This window comes from Brienomyrus brachyistius, chromosome 4 (assembly GCF_023856365.1).
Source record: "Brienomyrus brachyistius isolate T26 chromosome 4, BBRACH_0.4, whole genome shotgun sequence".
Lineage (NCBI taxonomy): Eukaryota > Metazoa > Chordata > Actinopteri > Osteoglossiformes > Mormyridae > Brienomyrus > Brienomyrus brachyistius.
In genome coordinates this window covers 25,101,237-25,115,869 of record NC_064536.1, presented here as the reverse complement: position 1 = coordinate 25,115,869, position 14,633 = coordinate 25,101,237, and the positions used below count along the sequence as shown (strand labels likewise).

At 49.9% G+C, this 14,633-nt stretch overlaps 1 protein-coding gene across 2 annotated transcripts in view; it reads left to right on the top strand.

Moving 5' to 3' along the window:
* Positions 1-14,633, top strand: part of arhgap39 (Rho GTPase activating protein 39) — a 51,569-nt gene that overhangs the window by 31,435 nt on the left and 5,501 nt on the right. The window contains exons 3-8 of one of the 2 annotated variants that reach the window (XM_049011356.1): positions 3,855-5,139; positions 6,817-6,981; positions 7,247-7,646; positions 8,233-8,325; positions 11,428-11,501; positions 13,756-13,955. In XM_049011356.1, the coding sequence (XP_048867313.1) occupies positions 3,855-5,139; positions 6,817-6,981; positions 7,247-7,646; positions 8,233-8,325; positions 11,428-11,501; positions 13,756-13,955 (2,217 nt within the window). The remainder of the gene's footprint in view (positions 1-3,854; positions 5,140-6,816; positions 6,982-7,246; positions 7,647-8,232; positions 8,326-11,427; positions 11,502-13,755; positions 13,956-14,633) is intronic. The other variant, XM_049011357.1, reaches the window with a different exon arrangement.

The following is a 14,633-nucleotide window of genomic DNA, read 5'->3' as shown; positions in this document are numbered from 1 at the left end:
TGGTGCATGAATAAAGTAGAAATAGAAGGTTGAAGGGGTCAACCTTGAAGGGCTACCTTAGATCCACCCCCCTACCCCCTCCGCCGAGCCTGTAGCAGTGATGTAGGGTTTCCCAGCATCCTCCAATGGAGTAGTATGGGGAGGTGGGTGACGTCTGAAGCAGCATGCATGCGAATTTGGGAGCAGAAACCTGGAATGTTCTGGACACCTCGCAGGCTCATTGTCAGGAGCTCAGCAGGGGCATCCAGTAACACAGTGGGGAGGACGGGGGGGGACACTGAGGAATCTCCCATGATCCTTCCTGCTCTCCTTCCCACAAACATGCTCTCTCATTCCAGCATTTCTCTCCTTTCGTTTTGCATTCCTGTGATATAATGGCGACTCCCTCCCATCCACCTCACCTTACTGTTTAATTGTCACTTCTCCTGCATCCATCACCATGGTTTCCATGGGTGTGTAGCGTGACCAGCCGTGCACAGGAAGCACACATTCCCTCTCCTGTGCCAGCTTGTGTTTTTACATTTCGCTTCCATTCATCCTGGAGACAGAACACTAGGGGACAATAATGAGTCACAGGATGCTTGGGCCCTCACAGCCCAGTACCACTTAGCTACTGTTCGCTAAATCCAATTAGCTTAGTGCTGTGAAAATGGGCCAGCGCATCAGCCCGGGCAGCATTGGAGAGCCATGATTCTGGGGCAGCACAGAGTGCAGTGGTAGGAGGGCTTATTCGTGGAGGCCTAAAACAGAGCTCACATCTTAGTTGGGACCATTAAGAGATTGAACAATCGATTTGTCAATTGATTGGCTTTCTCCTATTTCGGGGTCAGTCTGTGCTATCACTGATTGGCAGAGGAGAAGCCGGGGGAGGATTAAGGCTTAAGATCCTGACGAGGTAGAAATGCCTTACAGGTTGGAAGAAAAAGAATGAATGAGTACGCTGAAGGAGGAGAGTTCACAAGAGGTGAGGGGGTGTCCATGGGGCCAGGGAGCATTTAAACGACAGGCCTTGATTTTACACGGCCTCAAAGAAGTTGATGGGGAGGGAGAGGTGACCTTTTGCCCTTCCTGGTGAAGAAGCACTTTGAGACCCGCACACAGAGCCACCCCAAGCTTTCTGTTCCCATGGCGACATGCCAGTAGAGATCAGCGGGGTCAGCGAGGCTCCTGACCAATGGACATGTTGCTCCCAGTCCGCTTCCTGTTTCGGAGGGCTGGTCTCACTGTGGGCTACCTCGTTGGACCCACTCTCCCCTATGGGTGTGGAGTGGGGGGGGCATTAGAAGACGTGGGGTATTGTCCCGTTGGCTGGCGATATCCCAGCTCCACGTGGGGGGCAGTGGACCCATGAAACGGGCCCTTGTTTTCGTGCAAAGATGCGTGGGCGTCGGTCGACCCAATGAACAGCGAGCAGTCAAAGGCCGGCCTGCGGTGGGCAGCTGCAACTGTGACTCACCACCGGCATGCGGCTCAGGGAATTCTGGGAAAGGCTTCCTTTGCTAGCAGCGTTTATGAAAAGCAGCTCTTGTAAAGGCCTCCTGCTCGTCGAGCACACAGGTAAACTGCTTCGGGGAGCGTGGAAAAACCACCAGGTCCTGGAGAGAAATGTAGATTTTTTTTGTTTCATCTAAGATGGGATTGGTCATCTCACTTGTGTCTCTGACACTGGGCTGGATCAGGTAGGACACATTGTCAAGGGTGACCCTCCCGTGATTTCTATTCCCAGCTTTCACCCCCGTCCTCCTCAGTCACTTCCCTCTGTACCCTCTACAAGAACCTTCAACTTTTTCCTTCTGGATAAGTGTCGCTTCAGTCCTATGGTTTGTCCAGTGTTGCTGTCCTCAGCACTTTGTCTTATCCACCCCTGTCCTCTCTGACCACATGGTTCATTCCACATGTCACTGTAATTTGTGCTTCTTAAAGTGTATTTTAATCCCTCCACCCGATTAACTCCCTTGTTGTCTCGGAAGCGTTTGGGACTTGTGGAGGTTCACTGGGAGGTGGGGAGGGGTTTTGTTGGTCCCGGGTAATTTCTCCTCTTCTGGCCTGCTGATCTAGGTTGTAGTTTAAGGGGTTGAGTTTATGGGGAAGCTCAGCTGTACAGAATCAGATGGTCAGGGAAAGGAGGGTCTCTTTGAAATAGGTGAGAAAACTGTTGTGTTATTATTAGTGAGGGCCAGATATTGTGTTAGGCTGTGCTTCAGGTGGTCAGGGGCAGAGGCTGTTAGACTGTGCTTTGGGGAATGAAGGATGGAGATTTTGTTAGACTGTGCTTCAGGTGGTCAGGGACATAGATTGTGTTTGTGTTTTAGGTGGTAAGGACTGAGACTGTGTTAGACTGGGCTTTGGGGAATCAGGGACAGGGACTATGTCAGACCGGGTTTCAAATGGTCAGGGAGAGAGAGGGTTTTAGACTGTGCTTCAGGGAATAGAAGACAGAGGCTTTGTTATACTGTGCTTCAGATGCTCAGGGAGAGAGACTGTATTAGACTGTGGTTCATAGTTGTACACAAAGTCTTTTGTTTCTGTGGAAAATGTAGATCTAAGTAAGTGGGTGAGAGTCTATCATCACGCACATACAGTACACATACATAAGCTCATTGAAACACACATATATGCACACATTGAGTCTGTACAGTGTTACTTTAACATTGGGATAGAGTCTGCTAGCTTCAGATCAGTAGACGCTGCCACCTGTTGGTGAGGAGGACCTTTAGAGGGACTCCATTTACTTAAAGACAAAAACTCCTGGAATTACAGACTTGTACACGCACACATTTCACTAACACATGCCCACTCTTTCCAGAAGTTTCTGGCAGAGCCAGGGGGTGGATATATGAGAAGATGACAGACTGGTTGATGAGAGACAGGAGTGAGTCAGAGAGAGAGAGAGAGGGCGATATAGTGATGCGGAGGGAGAGAATGTGTAAATTGATTTGGAGGTCAAATGTGTATGAATCATTAATGCTGGTGGGGGGGACAGTTTTCACTTTGCTGGGGGGTGTTCCACTGAAGGCAGTCAGGAAGAAAGGCCAGCCATGGGGAGGTGGGAATAGGGCTGGGTGTGTGTGTGTGTGTCTTTTTCTCTCTCTCAGCCTCTCTTATCAAAAGAGAAAGTGTGCTCTTTACTTCGTGCCTGTTTCTGTGTTACTCATGGGGGGGCGGTGGTGGGGGGGAGGGAGGGTGCCCACCTCAGGAAACTTGAGAAACGTCACTCTGTGGAACATTATCTCTCTGAAGTTACGGAGCCAAAACCGGCATAAAAATAAAGAGCTTGGAAATGTGTTTATAAAAATATAAAAGATGGAATCTCCAAAGGCCCCTCCCTCTGATGGGGGCCCCTCCCTCTGATGGGGGCCCCTCCCTCTGATGGGGGCCCCTCCCTCTGATGGGGGCCCCTCCCTCTGAGATAAAGTCCCAGATGTTCACATGCTCTGATCCCCTCTGTGCTCCATTCCTCGGTTCTCCGCCATCTCCGCCCTCAGAGCCATCTCCGCCCTCAGAGCCATCTCCGCCCTCAGAGCCATCTCCGCCCTCAGAGCCATCTCCCCCCTCAGAGCCATCTCCGCCCTCAGAGCCATCTCCCGCCCTAGGCATGCCGGAGTTTGGTCTAGCATCGCGCAAAGCAGCTTCATTCCCTCCTGTTTCTCCCATATCATCACTGCTGTCGGCAAAATGTTAGCTTTTTAGATGCATTTCCCAAATCCGACAGGACCTTGACACTCCTGGACTGGGGTTGGCCATCCATACTTAAATGCTTCGAAATAAAAGCCCTCCCATCTACAAATTAAAATTTCCCATTCTGGTATCCCTGACCGGTTTCCATGTCCGCCCCCCTCCCTTCTATTTTCCAGGACGTCCCCATTCCGCTGGAATACTGGCACCAAGGAGCGAATGCTGATCAAGGTGACAGACCGCGACCCCAGCTTCCTGTCCCAGCAGGATGACGGCTTCATCCCATGCGAGGGGGGCCCCGCCGGGGGTGGTGGTGGCGCCCTGTCCTGCTCCCGCCGCTCCTCGGGGAACCCAGACCCTGACAGCCCCCCCGTTCTCTACCCCGACCGGCGCCAGTCTCCCTTTCTGAAGCGGGCGGACCTGCTGGGGTCGCCGTTGTCTCGTGGCGAGGGGGGGGGCGGCACCTTCCGCCGACCCTCTGCTGACTCGCAGCCGCCCTCCCCTCGCTATGGCTATGAGCCACCGCTCTACGAAGAGCCGCCCCCGGAATGCCAGGCCCCGCCCATCTACGAGGAGCCGCCAGCCGACATGCGCAGCGAAGCTCTCAAAGCCTCCCCAGCCCGCAAACCCCAACCATCGTCCTCCTTCTTCCACTCCCCCAAGCAGGCCCAGTCCCCCTACCAGCATCTGGTTCTGACCCGGCAGCGCGGCTCTGAGGCAGCACAGACCCTGGAGTACAGCCCGGCAGGCAGGGAGTATGTCAAGCAACTGGTGTATGTGGAGCAGTCGAGCTGCAGCCCCCGCTTCCGCACGGTGGACCGGCCAGCCCGCTACCAGGCATCAGCAGGCTATGGTGCCCCTGGTGGCTCACACACGCTACAGCACAGCCAGTCGCTGATCCGTGACCCGCGCTCACTGCCCGACCCGGAGCCAGGTGAAGCGGTGAGAAGCGGCCACCAGAGGGGACCGTATGAGGACGCCGCATCCTGGGCCTCCGTGCCGGGCCATGGCGGCTACTCGCCGGGCGGTCACCGCAAGCGCAAGACCCGCAAGCCCTCGCTCCCGCCGGAGGTGCTGGCGCACTGTGGGGAGGTCGTGGCGGGCGGGCCGGACTCACCCCGGGCGTTTGCGGCTGACGTGGCGGCGGCTCAGGCGCGGTTGGCCTGGGAAGCGCAGCAGGTCCACCTGATGAAGCAGCGCAGCAGCTGGGATTCGGGGCAGCCTGGCGGCGGCGGCGGTAGTGGAGGCGGCGACGGGTACGAGAGCGATGGCGCTATGCCTCCGCCCCTGCCCGGGCCTGTGGTGCGGGCCTTCAGCGAGGACGAGGCGCTGGCCCAGCACGACGGACACCCCTGGAAACGTGGCGCCTTTGAGAAGCTGGGCTTCCCCCAGGCGCTGCTCGAGAAGAGCCTGTCCATGCAGACAAGCCTGGCCTCCCCCGAGCCCTACCTGCACCCCTCGCAGGTGAGGAGGGGAGCCATTCGCTCTGAGGACCGGAGGATGAGGTCCGGAGGATGAGGTCCGGAGGAATGAACCTGCGGGGCTCGGGGGAAATAGCCAGACACCTAAATGTGTGAGACTGGCATTTCTATATTTTATTTACTTATTTAGTAGACATATTAATTAAACATTAAACATATCTGAGAAAGCAAGATCAGTCCCTGGAGTAGTTGTGCGTAAAGGGCCTTGCTAAGGGACCCAATGGTTAAATCACTCTGTCGTCCCTGGGATTCACCTTCTAATAGTGGCCACAGCATCCTAACTGAGTGAGTGAGAGCTGACAGGGATTTCGACCCCTTACCCCTCTGCCTCCCAGCAGGGGGACCTGAGCTTTCCGGTATCCACCTGCCTCTGGGAGGCGCCCTGCCGCCTGCCCCCTTGTGGCCAGCCTAGGTATAACTGCCAGTGATGTTCTGATGGAATTACGCAGTTCATTTCAGAGTGTTTTCTGACACTGATGGCGTCACCAAATTTTTATGATGGGGGGAGCTAATGGAACCAGATTGGCATGGGGGGGAGGGGGCATCCAGCCCAGATTGCCAGGTCTCAAGGGTGTAGGAGAGAGTTTGTTATTATGGGGAAGCAGCTTAGTACTGTAATTGAATTATAAAGGTCTTTCGGGGGTGGGGGGGTGGGGGTGAATGAACCAAATTAACTAATGGGGGGGGGGGGGTGACACTTTCCCCCCAATTCCAACTCCCCTGCCAGTTATGACAGGAGTTTGGTGTTTCTGCTTGAGGCAGTTGAGGCAGACACACTGCTACGGGCTACGTATGGAGGTCCGTATCTTGACATGATGTTGCCTATGCTGGCTGCGGTGTGCATGTCTGTGTTCAGGCCGTGCGGGTAATGCACATATCCCAGTGTGCACCTGGCCTGGGATGTGGGATTATGGGACGTGAGTTGAATAGAGCATACCACACCGCAGACAACGGGATGCTGAGTGCCCGCCCCCCCCATGCGCACTCCACCTCCCCCGCTGTCACAGAAACAGCCTGGGGGGGTGAGGCTATAATGGGAGGAGGGATGGGTGCAGAGGGTGAGTTGCTCTTAAAGAGGAGCATCACCTTAGTCACACCCTCACCCTTGTTTTCTGGACCTCCAGGCTAGAGGGGCGGGGGCAGCTGCAGAGGGGGCACCAACTTGGATCAAGCTTCAAATCCCAAAGGAAGCAAAAAGACTCTTTGACCCTTCTGCTCTTTCCACTTTTACTCTCCTTTGCCTGTAATGTCAGCAGAATATAGCACAGTTATTTCCAGCGCACAGCCATTCCCTACAAAGTTATATCTCCAAAGAACTGCTACAGTCAGACCAATCACAAGTCACGATGTTCCACTGCAGACCCAATCAGATATCAGCATTGCCCTCATCGCTCCGCCCTCAACCACAGGGGCATTCTGGGTAGCTGGGCAGGACCAGTGTGGAGACCCAAAGCAGCAGCATCCCCAGAAGCTCCTTCTTCCATACAAACACAATATTCAGAATGAGTCCTTTTTAAATACGTTATTCATCATTACATCCGCTCTCTCTCTTCCCCCCTGTGTTTATTTCCCTCCTCTTCTCTTATTCCTTTGATTTCTTGTCCTGTCTTAATGCCTCTCTCCATTGTGCCCCCCCCCCCCACCAAACCCTCCACCCCAGTCGGAGGATCTGGGTGCGTGTGCCCAGTTTGATGCCCTCAGGAACACCCGCAACATGATGGGCAGTGCCAGCTGCGGAGTTTTCCCCGAGTTCAGCCTGCGCAAGCCGTCCTCCGAGACGGACATTGAGAACTGGGCATCCAAGCACTTCAATAAGCACACGCAGGTATGAAATCACACCCCCTACTGCTCAGTTGAAAACACATCAGGAACACGTCAAGTTCAATAAAATTTTCCTATATTAAGTTATATTTGAAAATGTGGCTTGCGTTCCTCATTAGTGCCATAACCATATTGTAAATATATATATATATTACAAATTCATTTACCTGGATGAACGACTGGTTGGACTCTCTCATCTTGCATCCCTTAGGAGAAAAACCACCTACAGTTAAATATCCCTCTGACGTCTCTCCCCTCTCGCCCCCCAGGGTCTGTTCCGGCGTAAGGTCTCCATCGCTAACATGCTGGCGTGGAGCAGCGAGCCCATTAAGAAGCCCATGATCGTCACCTCAGACCGCACCGTGAAGAAGGAGGCCGTGGAGATCTTCAAGCTCATCCAGATGTATATGGGCGACCGGCGCACCAAGCTGGAACCTCTGAGTGTGGCGCTGGAGATCGTGGTACGCGGCTGGAGCTGCCAAGGTCTCCGTGACGAGCTCTACATCCAGCTGTGCCGACAGACCACGGAGAACTTCCGCTATGACAGCCTGGAGCGCGGCTGGGAGCTGATGGCCATCTGCCTGGCCTTCTTCCCACCTACGCCCAAATTCCACTCCTACCTGGAGGGATACATCTACCGGCACATGGACCCGCTCAATGACACCAAGGGTGAGACCAAGGGGGCGGGTCCTAATGCCAAAGAATCTGATTGGTCAAGGCAGGAAGACCAGTTAGGAGGTGCGGTCACTGTGTTTCTTGACCACACCCCCTCATTCTGGTTGAAGGGGGTGACAAGAATGGATGGATGGGGGGGAAGGGATTGGAGTCTAGGGGATAGAGGGACGAAGCTGTGGTTTGGCTGGCTTCTTGTTGACCGGTTACCTTCTCTGTTCAGAAATGTGCCTTATTTTGGAGTTCTGAATAAAGTAGGTAGAGGACCGACCGTCGATGCCCAATGGGAGGCCAGGCTCAGTGTGTTTGTGTGTGTGTGTGCACGCTGTAGCTTTGTGTGTGTCTGTGTGTTTTGTGTTTCATTTCTGCTGTCTTCGGTACCATCTCCTTTCATCTTCTCTACCAGGATGTTGGTTACCGTCTCTCTGCGCTGTGTGGTGACCCGTCAGTGCCGTGTCTCTTTGCGTTACTGCCATGCGTGTCATGTGCCGGTTCCGTGTCCATGCATTTGCGTGCCAGTGCTGCGTGAGACGTGTGCTGAGCGCTGCCTGTGGTGGTGACGCTGCCGTGCTGTGTTCTGCAGTGATGCAGCACATTAGCCAGCTGCTGGTGGCCTGGGACCAGAGGAGGCACAGACTGCGGCGGAAGGGCAAGTGCACCGGGGAGCCGGCCGAGGGTAGGGTGCCCCCTGTCTGCAGAGGCACATAACATCCCTCTTGCTATTCTGCGCCTGCCTGACGCCGTGCTGGGCTTCCTGTGTCCCGTGTGCCGTTCGTTCTCTGTCTCAGTCCCGCTAAGAGGCTCTTTCCGTGTGTCGCCAGTTACCCATCAGCGCACCCTGCTGGCACGTGCGAATTCGACGGCGGTTTCTTGCTGCGACCCTACCCCCCTTTTCTGTACCATGACGCTTATCCTGTATGCCGTTACTACCCGGCCTGTTTAACTTTAGGTTTAAAATCTGTAACCCTGACCTATGTCTGTGTGTGTGTGTGTGGTCCACGCATACCTTACCTTGTGAGGACCAAATGTCCCCACAATGTGATGAATACCTGTTTTTTTGCCTTATGGGGACGAGTTTCCTGGTCCCCATATGGAAAAACTCTATTTTAAAAAAATCTGTCACTGCAATGAAAAAACTAAAACTGCGAAAACGCTTGTATTTTGCTTGGTTACTTATGGTTATGTTTGGGCTGGGCAGGGGTTAAGGCTGTCATAGTTAGCATTAGCATTTTTCCCAAAGAAATGAATAATCGGTCCCCAAAAAGATATAATTATAACTGTGTGCGTGTGTGTGTGCATGTGACCTCGCTGAAGATGTTTTTGTATGGCCTAAATTCTTCACGTCTGTCCTGAGGAATACCTTAGCAACTTGCGAACAAAAAGGTTGTTGGCTCCAGTCCCTCCCCCTCTGAAAGATCTATAACCTGTTTGACTGACTGCTTCAGTTCGTAATTGGATACTGAATGTCTATGTTAATATAGACCCCTCCAGAGCTATCCTAAAATTACCTTCATGATCACTGCAACTTTTTGATCGCAAGTCTGGAGCCATAACTGCCAGGGAGCATTCTGCTTAGCAAGCCTTACTTGCTGTTAAGATGTGCTGCCTGAGCACAAGTGCATTTTTAAAGATGATTCGGTATAACCATCCCTTTGCTGTGGGGGTAGCTGGTATATCACCACATTTCCTTTCATTTGGTTAGTGAACACCATGGTCGTTATTCACACATATCCAACAAACTCTGCCTTTTATTGGGTATGTATCATGTTACACATTTGTATACATATCTGGCACCATGTTACTATAGCTTTATATGTATGTATATATTTTGCGAATTCTACATTTAATTTGTTGTGTCTGATTGTCGATGCCAGTATTTTATTGGTCCGCTTAATGCTCCAATGTTGGATATAAGGAGTTCTGGCCATAAATGTGAATTATAGTGCTTTGAAGGCGTGAAATTGTTATTTCACTTCTTTATCTGCCTCTTTGGTGCCTCGTTTGACACCTCATTTATGGTTGGTTATTTTGATAGCTCACCCCTGATTGGTTATTTTTGCAGCTCACTTCTGATTGGTTAGAGCTGAGTTTCACTGCTCCCGTGTAACATGCATGTTTCTGTGTTTTACGTGTGCACGTTTAATTGTGGGCTCACACGTTTGCACGTATGTCTGCTCAACTGTTATCCGTCGCAATGCCGTCCCCCCCCCTCCAAATGTGTGTGTTATACTTAGCATGGCAGCGGGTTTGGCTCGAACCACAGCTTCATTGTAGGTCAGACATGCTCATATGTCCACAAGCCAAAATATCTTTCCACAGTTCTTGTCGATGCTTTCAAATGTAACTCTGGTGCCCCCTTTTGGCCAGTTAGGGATAATATTGGTTTCAGCAGCATTGAAATGAAGAACGAGTATGAAGGCATGAGAATATATGCGTACAGGAAGGTTTGAGGAGTTGAGGAGCGTTTCCAGGCTGGTGGTGTTACCTAGGATTCGGTAAATACAGGCTCAATGCTATAGCTATAGCCGGGTCTCATCCAGTAGCACTGCAAGACCAACCACTCATCAGGTTCGGTGATGTACCAGCGACTTCCAGCTGTTAATTAGCATGAATTAACACCCAGTCCCTCCTGACACGGTCTCTCTCTCTCTCTCTCTCTCTCTCTATCACCCCATCCACTCCCGTTTGGTTCAAACTGATGAAGTTGAATTACTCATGCTTTAAAAATATGTTTTTAGCACAGAGGTGTCTCATGCACTAATGAGCAGGATAAATCTGCCTAGAGGTGATGTCTAAACAGAAGCACCTCCATTCTTGGAAAAACAGGATTCCCCCCCCCCCAGTGTTTTGTCAGTTTCCAGTTGCTCCATGTCTGGTGGCATCTGTGTGCAGCTTTCAGTTTGTGACTGAATTAATGAATTGGGATGTGTCTTGCACAGCTGATGCACAGGGACTTAATTTGGGTACAGGAGCGTGGAAGGGTTTCACAGAATGGCACAGAGGGGATGAAAGTGAAGGACAGACATCTTTGTGTCAGGGAGACATACAGGAGACTAGGTTTGGGTCCCTTTTGCCATTATGATGGAAAGTGCCCCCCATTTGAGGCATGAAATTCCCTTTTTGAATGCCTGATATTCATGCAAAGTTTACAGAGCGTGACCCCCCCCCCCCTCACCCCCAAGTCAGCAAAATTTACTGAAGAGGACCAACCACCCTTGTTGTGAAATCCACCCTAGGCCACCTAACCCCCCGCCACCTACCACATCAGAGAACTGTGCACTGCAGGAGAAAGATGCTGGGCTTGTGAAGGATGTTTCAATAACAACATGGGTCCAATCCTACATGGTCGGTAAAACATCAACAATGGCAAGTGAAAGGGCCTGCTGTTTGACCCAGCATCCTCCCCACCCCACCCCCACCCATTAAATATTACATTTGGGGTCACAGTTAGTATCTGAAAATGGGTAGATGGATGACAGCTGGCTTGATGGAGAGTGAGGTGTTTAACAAAGGTATGGCCTAAGTAAACGTGTTGCTTGTTTCAAGCTCTTGGTTCAACATTCATGGCAATTCAAACGTTTGGTAAGTAGTTGTAATTTTTTCTGATGCTAAATCCTCAGACTCCTGGGGACAGATACAGCCAGTGACTGGGAGATCCTCTCTCCTGGGTTTCTTGCTTTCCTGGCTCATCACGATTGATGCAGCTTCCGTTTGGGCTGATTGAGGCTCCAGCCACGGGCTTTGAGTCCTTCCCAACTCTGCCGTGTCTCTCTTACAGGCGTGGCCATCAGCAGTTACGCTAAGTACTGCCATCGCAAGCTGCAGAAGGCTGCTTTGACGGGTGCCAAAAAGGTATGTGCTCGGCCTGCCATTGGCCGCCGCATGCTGTCACCAACCAATCACGTGGAGGAAGGAGCATGTACGTTATAAACCCTTGAGAGAAGGATTTCCTTTTAAACAGCCCATTTAAAATTTAAAATGTCCATTGGTGTAAGTGCTGTACTAATACTTGTGGGCCGAGTTTTTTGCTTTAGGCCGTAAATGTATAAGGGAAGATCACAACTAACATAACCCACATAATATCACTGTCCAATTGAAAACACATATCCTCAAAATTCCATTGTTTCAGAAGTGTGAAAAAACATTTTCTCAGCAACTGCCTTGCAAAAAATAAGGTCATGTATCACTTAATGATGGGGATAGATTCCAAGAAATGTGTCGTTAAGTGATTTTGCCATTCTGAAAACATCATAGAGCGTACTTACACAAACATAGATGAAATACTTAACACACACCTAGGCTATATGATATAGCCTAAATAACAATAAAAGGCACAGAATAATAAATACATAAACCAGTAGCATAGTTGTTTATCATTATAATGTATTATATACTACACCAGTGCCACCACAAACATGTGAGTGTTATGCTACAACGTCACTGGGCAATGGGGATTTTTCAGCTCCATTATAATCTTATGGGACAATCATCATATATGCGGTCCATTGTTGAACAAGGCATCATAATGTGGCACATGACTGAATATGTAAAACAAGGTAAGGAGACAGTCTTAGCGCCACAAATAGTACATTTACCGAGCCGTCAGTGAACGATTTAATGTTTTAAATGGACTTTCATGGACTGTTATCAACAGGGCAAATGTGTCAGTGTCAACTAGATACCAACTAATCTTGCTTTATATTCACAATCAAAAATGATGTTAATTAGTTAGCTGTCAATATTAAATTGTTAAAATTAATTAAATAAATACACACAAACAACCATCATGGATACAAGTTTTAACTAATGCAGCCATAAAGACCTGTTAAATAGTTAACTTCATAAAACATCTTGTCAATGGTCAATCAGATGTTCTCCATCTGCAGTAAAAAGGCACAATCGTCAACAAGTGGACATACACTGTGTCCATTGGACAGCAGTGATGTATATGGGGTTCTGCTGGCCCTTTGCCCTAATACAGGTCAGATTGAATGAAGGTAGCTGCCTGGTTGAGCAGGAGTTTGGTCTGAAGGGTTTGCAGTCAGTCTCTACTGAACATTAGGCATTCAAATGACCTGACATGTCAAAGAGTAATCCAGAGCACCCAGGCTGGATAACGGTGATGGATTTATTATCACGAGTGAGTTCAGTGCCTGTGTTGTGTGCCAGAGAAAGACAGGGACTATAACTAAGACATCTAATAATGTTTGTGGACATGCGCATGCCGGTCTGTTCAATGACTGGGATGTATTGTGGATTGATTAATTAATAATCAGACAGCAATAGCCAAATTATTTGATCAGACAGCACTAGCCAAATTCCTTGGGAGAGAGCTTGTACCATGGGGGATTATCTTCATTGCACCCTAATTAATAACAGTCCATATGCCTTTGATTAAGAATTCATAATTTTTTCGGCATGACATGAGAGTGTGTATTTGTGTGTGTGTGTGTGTTTTCTCCTGCTTTGTGTAGAAATGGATGTTTGCCGAGCCATAAGATTAGTGCTGTTCCCACCCATGTCCCTCGCGGATCAGAACCATCCCAGTGTCGCAGTAGGATTTTAATGACTTCCCCAGGCAGTTTTCCTTAATCACATTGTTGTTCTTAATTAGCGCAGCCTTTGATGCATTATTAAATAGGGAATGAGTGACGTGCAGTGACCCCAGGATGAGTGAGTGTCATTAGACAGAACTGCGTGGGCTGATGTGTTAAACGGTGCCACATGTGAGGTTTGGGGGGGGGGGGGGCTGGAAAACAAAAAAATAGGAAAATCAGGAAGACAGTCATCTTATTTTGTAGTTTATATTCAATACTTTTGCTCCACCCACACCCCCAGCACAGGAAAGCTTATTGTCTTCAGTACGACATCCCTATTTTACAGCATTTATTTTTTACTTTTACCCCTCCGACATGGAAAAGCCAGCTCCCATTAGTAAGACATCCTTGTTTTGTGGTACTTATCTTATACTTTTTACCTCCCTGCCCACCCCCAATGGAAAAACAGTAATAAAGCCTTATGTTGTAATATTTGTTTTGTACTTTTGTATGCTGCCAGACCTGGGCACCGTGTTAACATGCGGCCACCTGGTCTCGCCCCTCCCCAGGGCCTGCAGAAGCCAAGCCTCGAGGAGATCGCACACGCCTGCACCGCCATCTTCAGCCCCTCCATGTTTGGCAGCACGCTGGAGGAGGTCATGGCTCTGCAGAGGGACCTCTACCCCGACCGGCAGCTACCTTGGGTGCAGACGCGCCTCTCCGAGGAGGTGCTGGGCCTCAATGGGGACCAGACTGAGGGTATCTTCAGGTGAGGGGCAGGGAGTGCAGGTGGGGCATGGGATTCAGGGCTATGGTGGGTGTTGGAGAAAGCGTCAGGCTTTCCACTCCAACTCTGCACACAGGACCAAACTACAATACAGTATATGTTGGAGAAAGCGACAGGCTTTCCACTCCAACTCTGTACACACCATTAATTACGAGACAACACACTTAGAGTTTTACTTGCACAAGGGTAACCACACTCTCTGCATGGTAGGCTACAAAGGAATGTGTTACAAAGGGTGGTTCCCCTTGGCACCTTTATTTATAGTCAATGGGGGGCAGGGGTCTTGGAGTGAGAACAAAGAAAAGACTGTGAGAGTAAGAAGAAGTTCTGGTTTTCCTCAGGTAGACAACTATTTAAACACGTGCTCAGGATACGTGTAAACTAATATAATCTAAAGTATGAAGGTAAAGAAAAACAAAATAATGTATATACATATTTACACTCATTGCTGATTATACAGAAATGATAACAAATGATTACTAACAGTTTCTTCAACCTAACAGTGGGGAGGGGGGTTAGGTTTATTCCATGGCTGCAGATCAGGGGAGTATACAGCTGAAAGTTGACAAGCCCACTTTCCATCACTTATTAACTCAAAAGATATCATTGGCTAATGTTAAGATTGGCCCATATCTATGACCTGGAATCACCGTAGCTTTC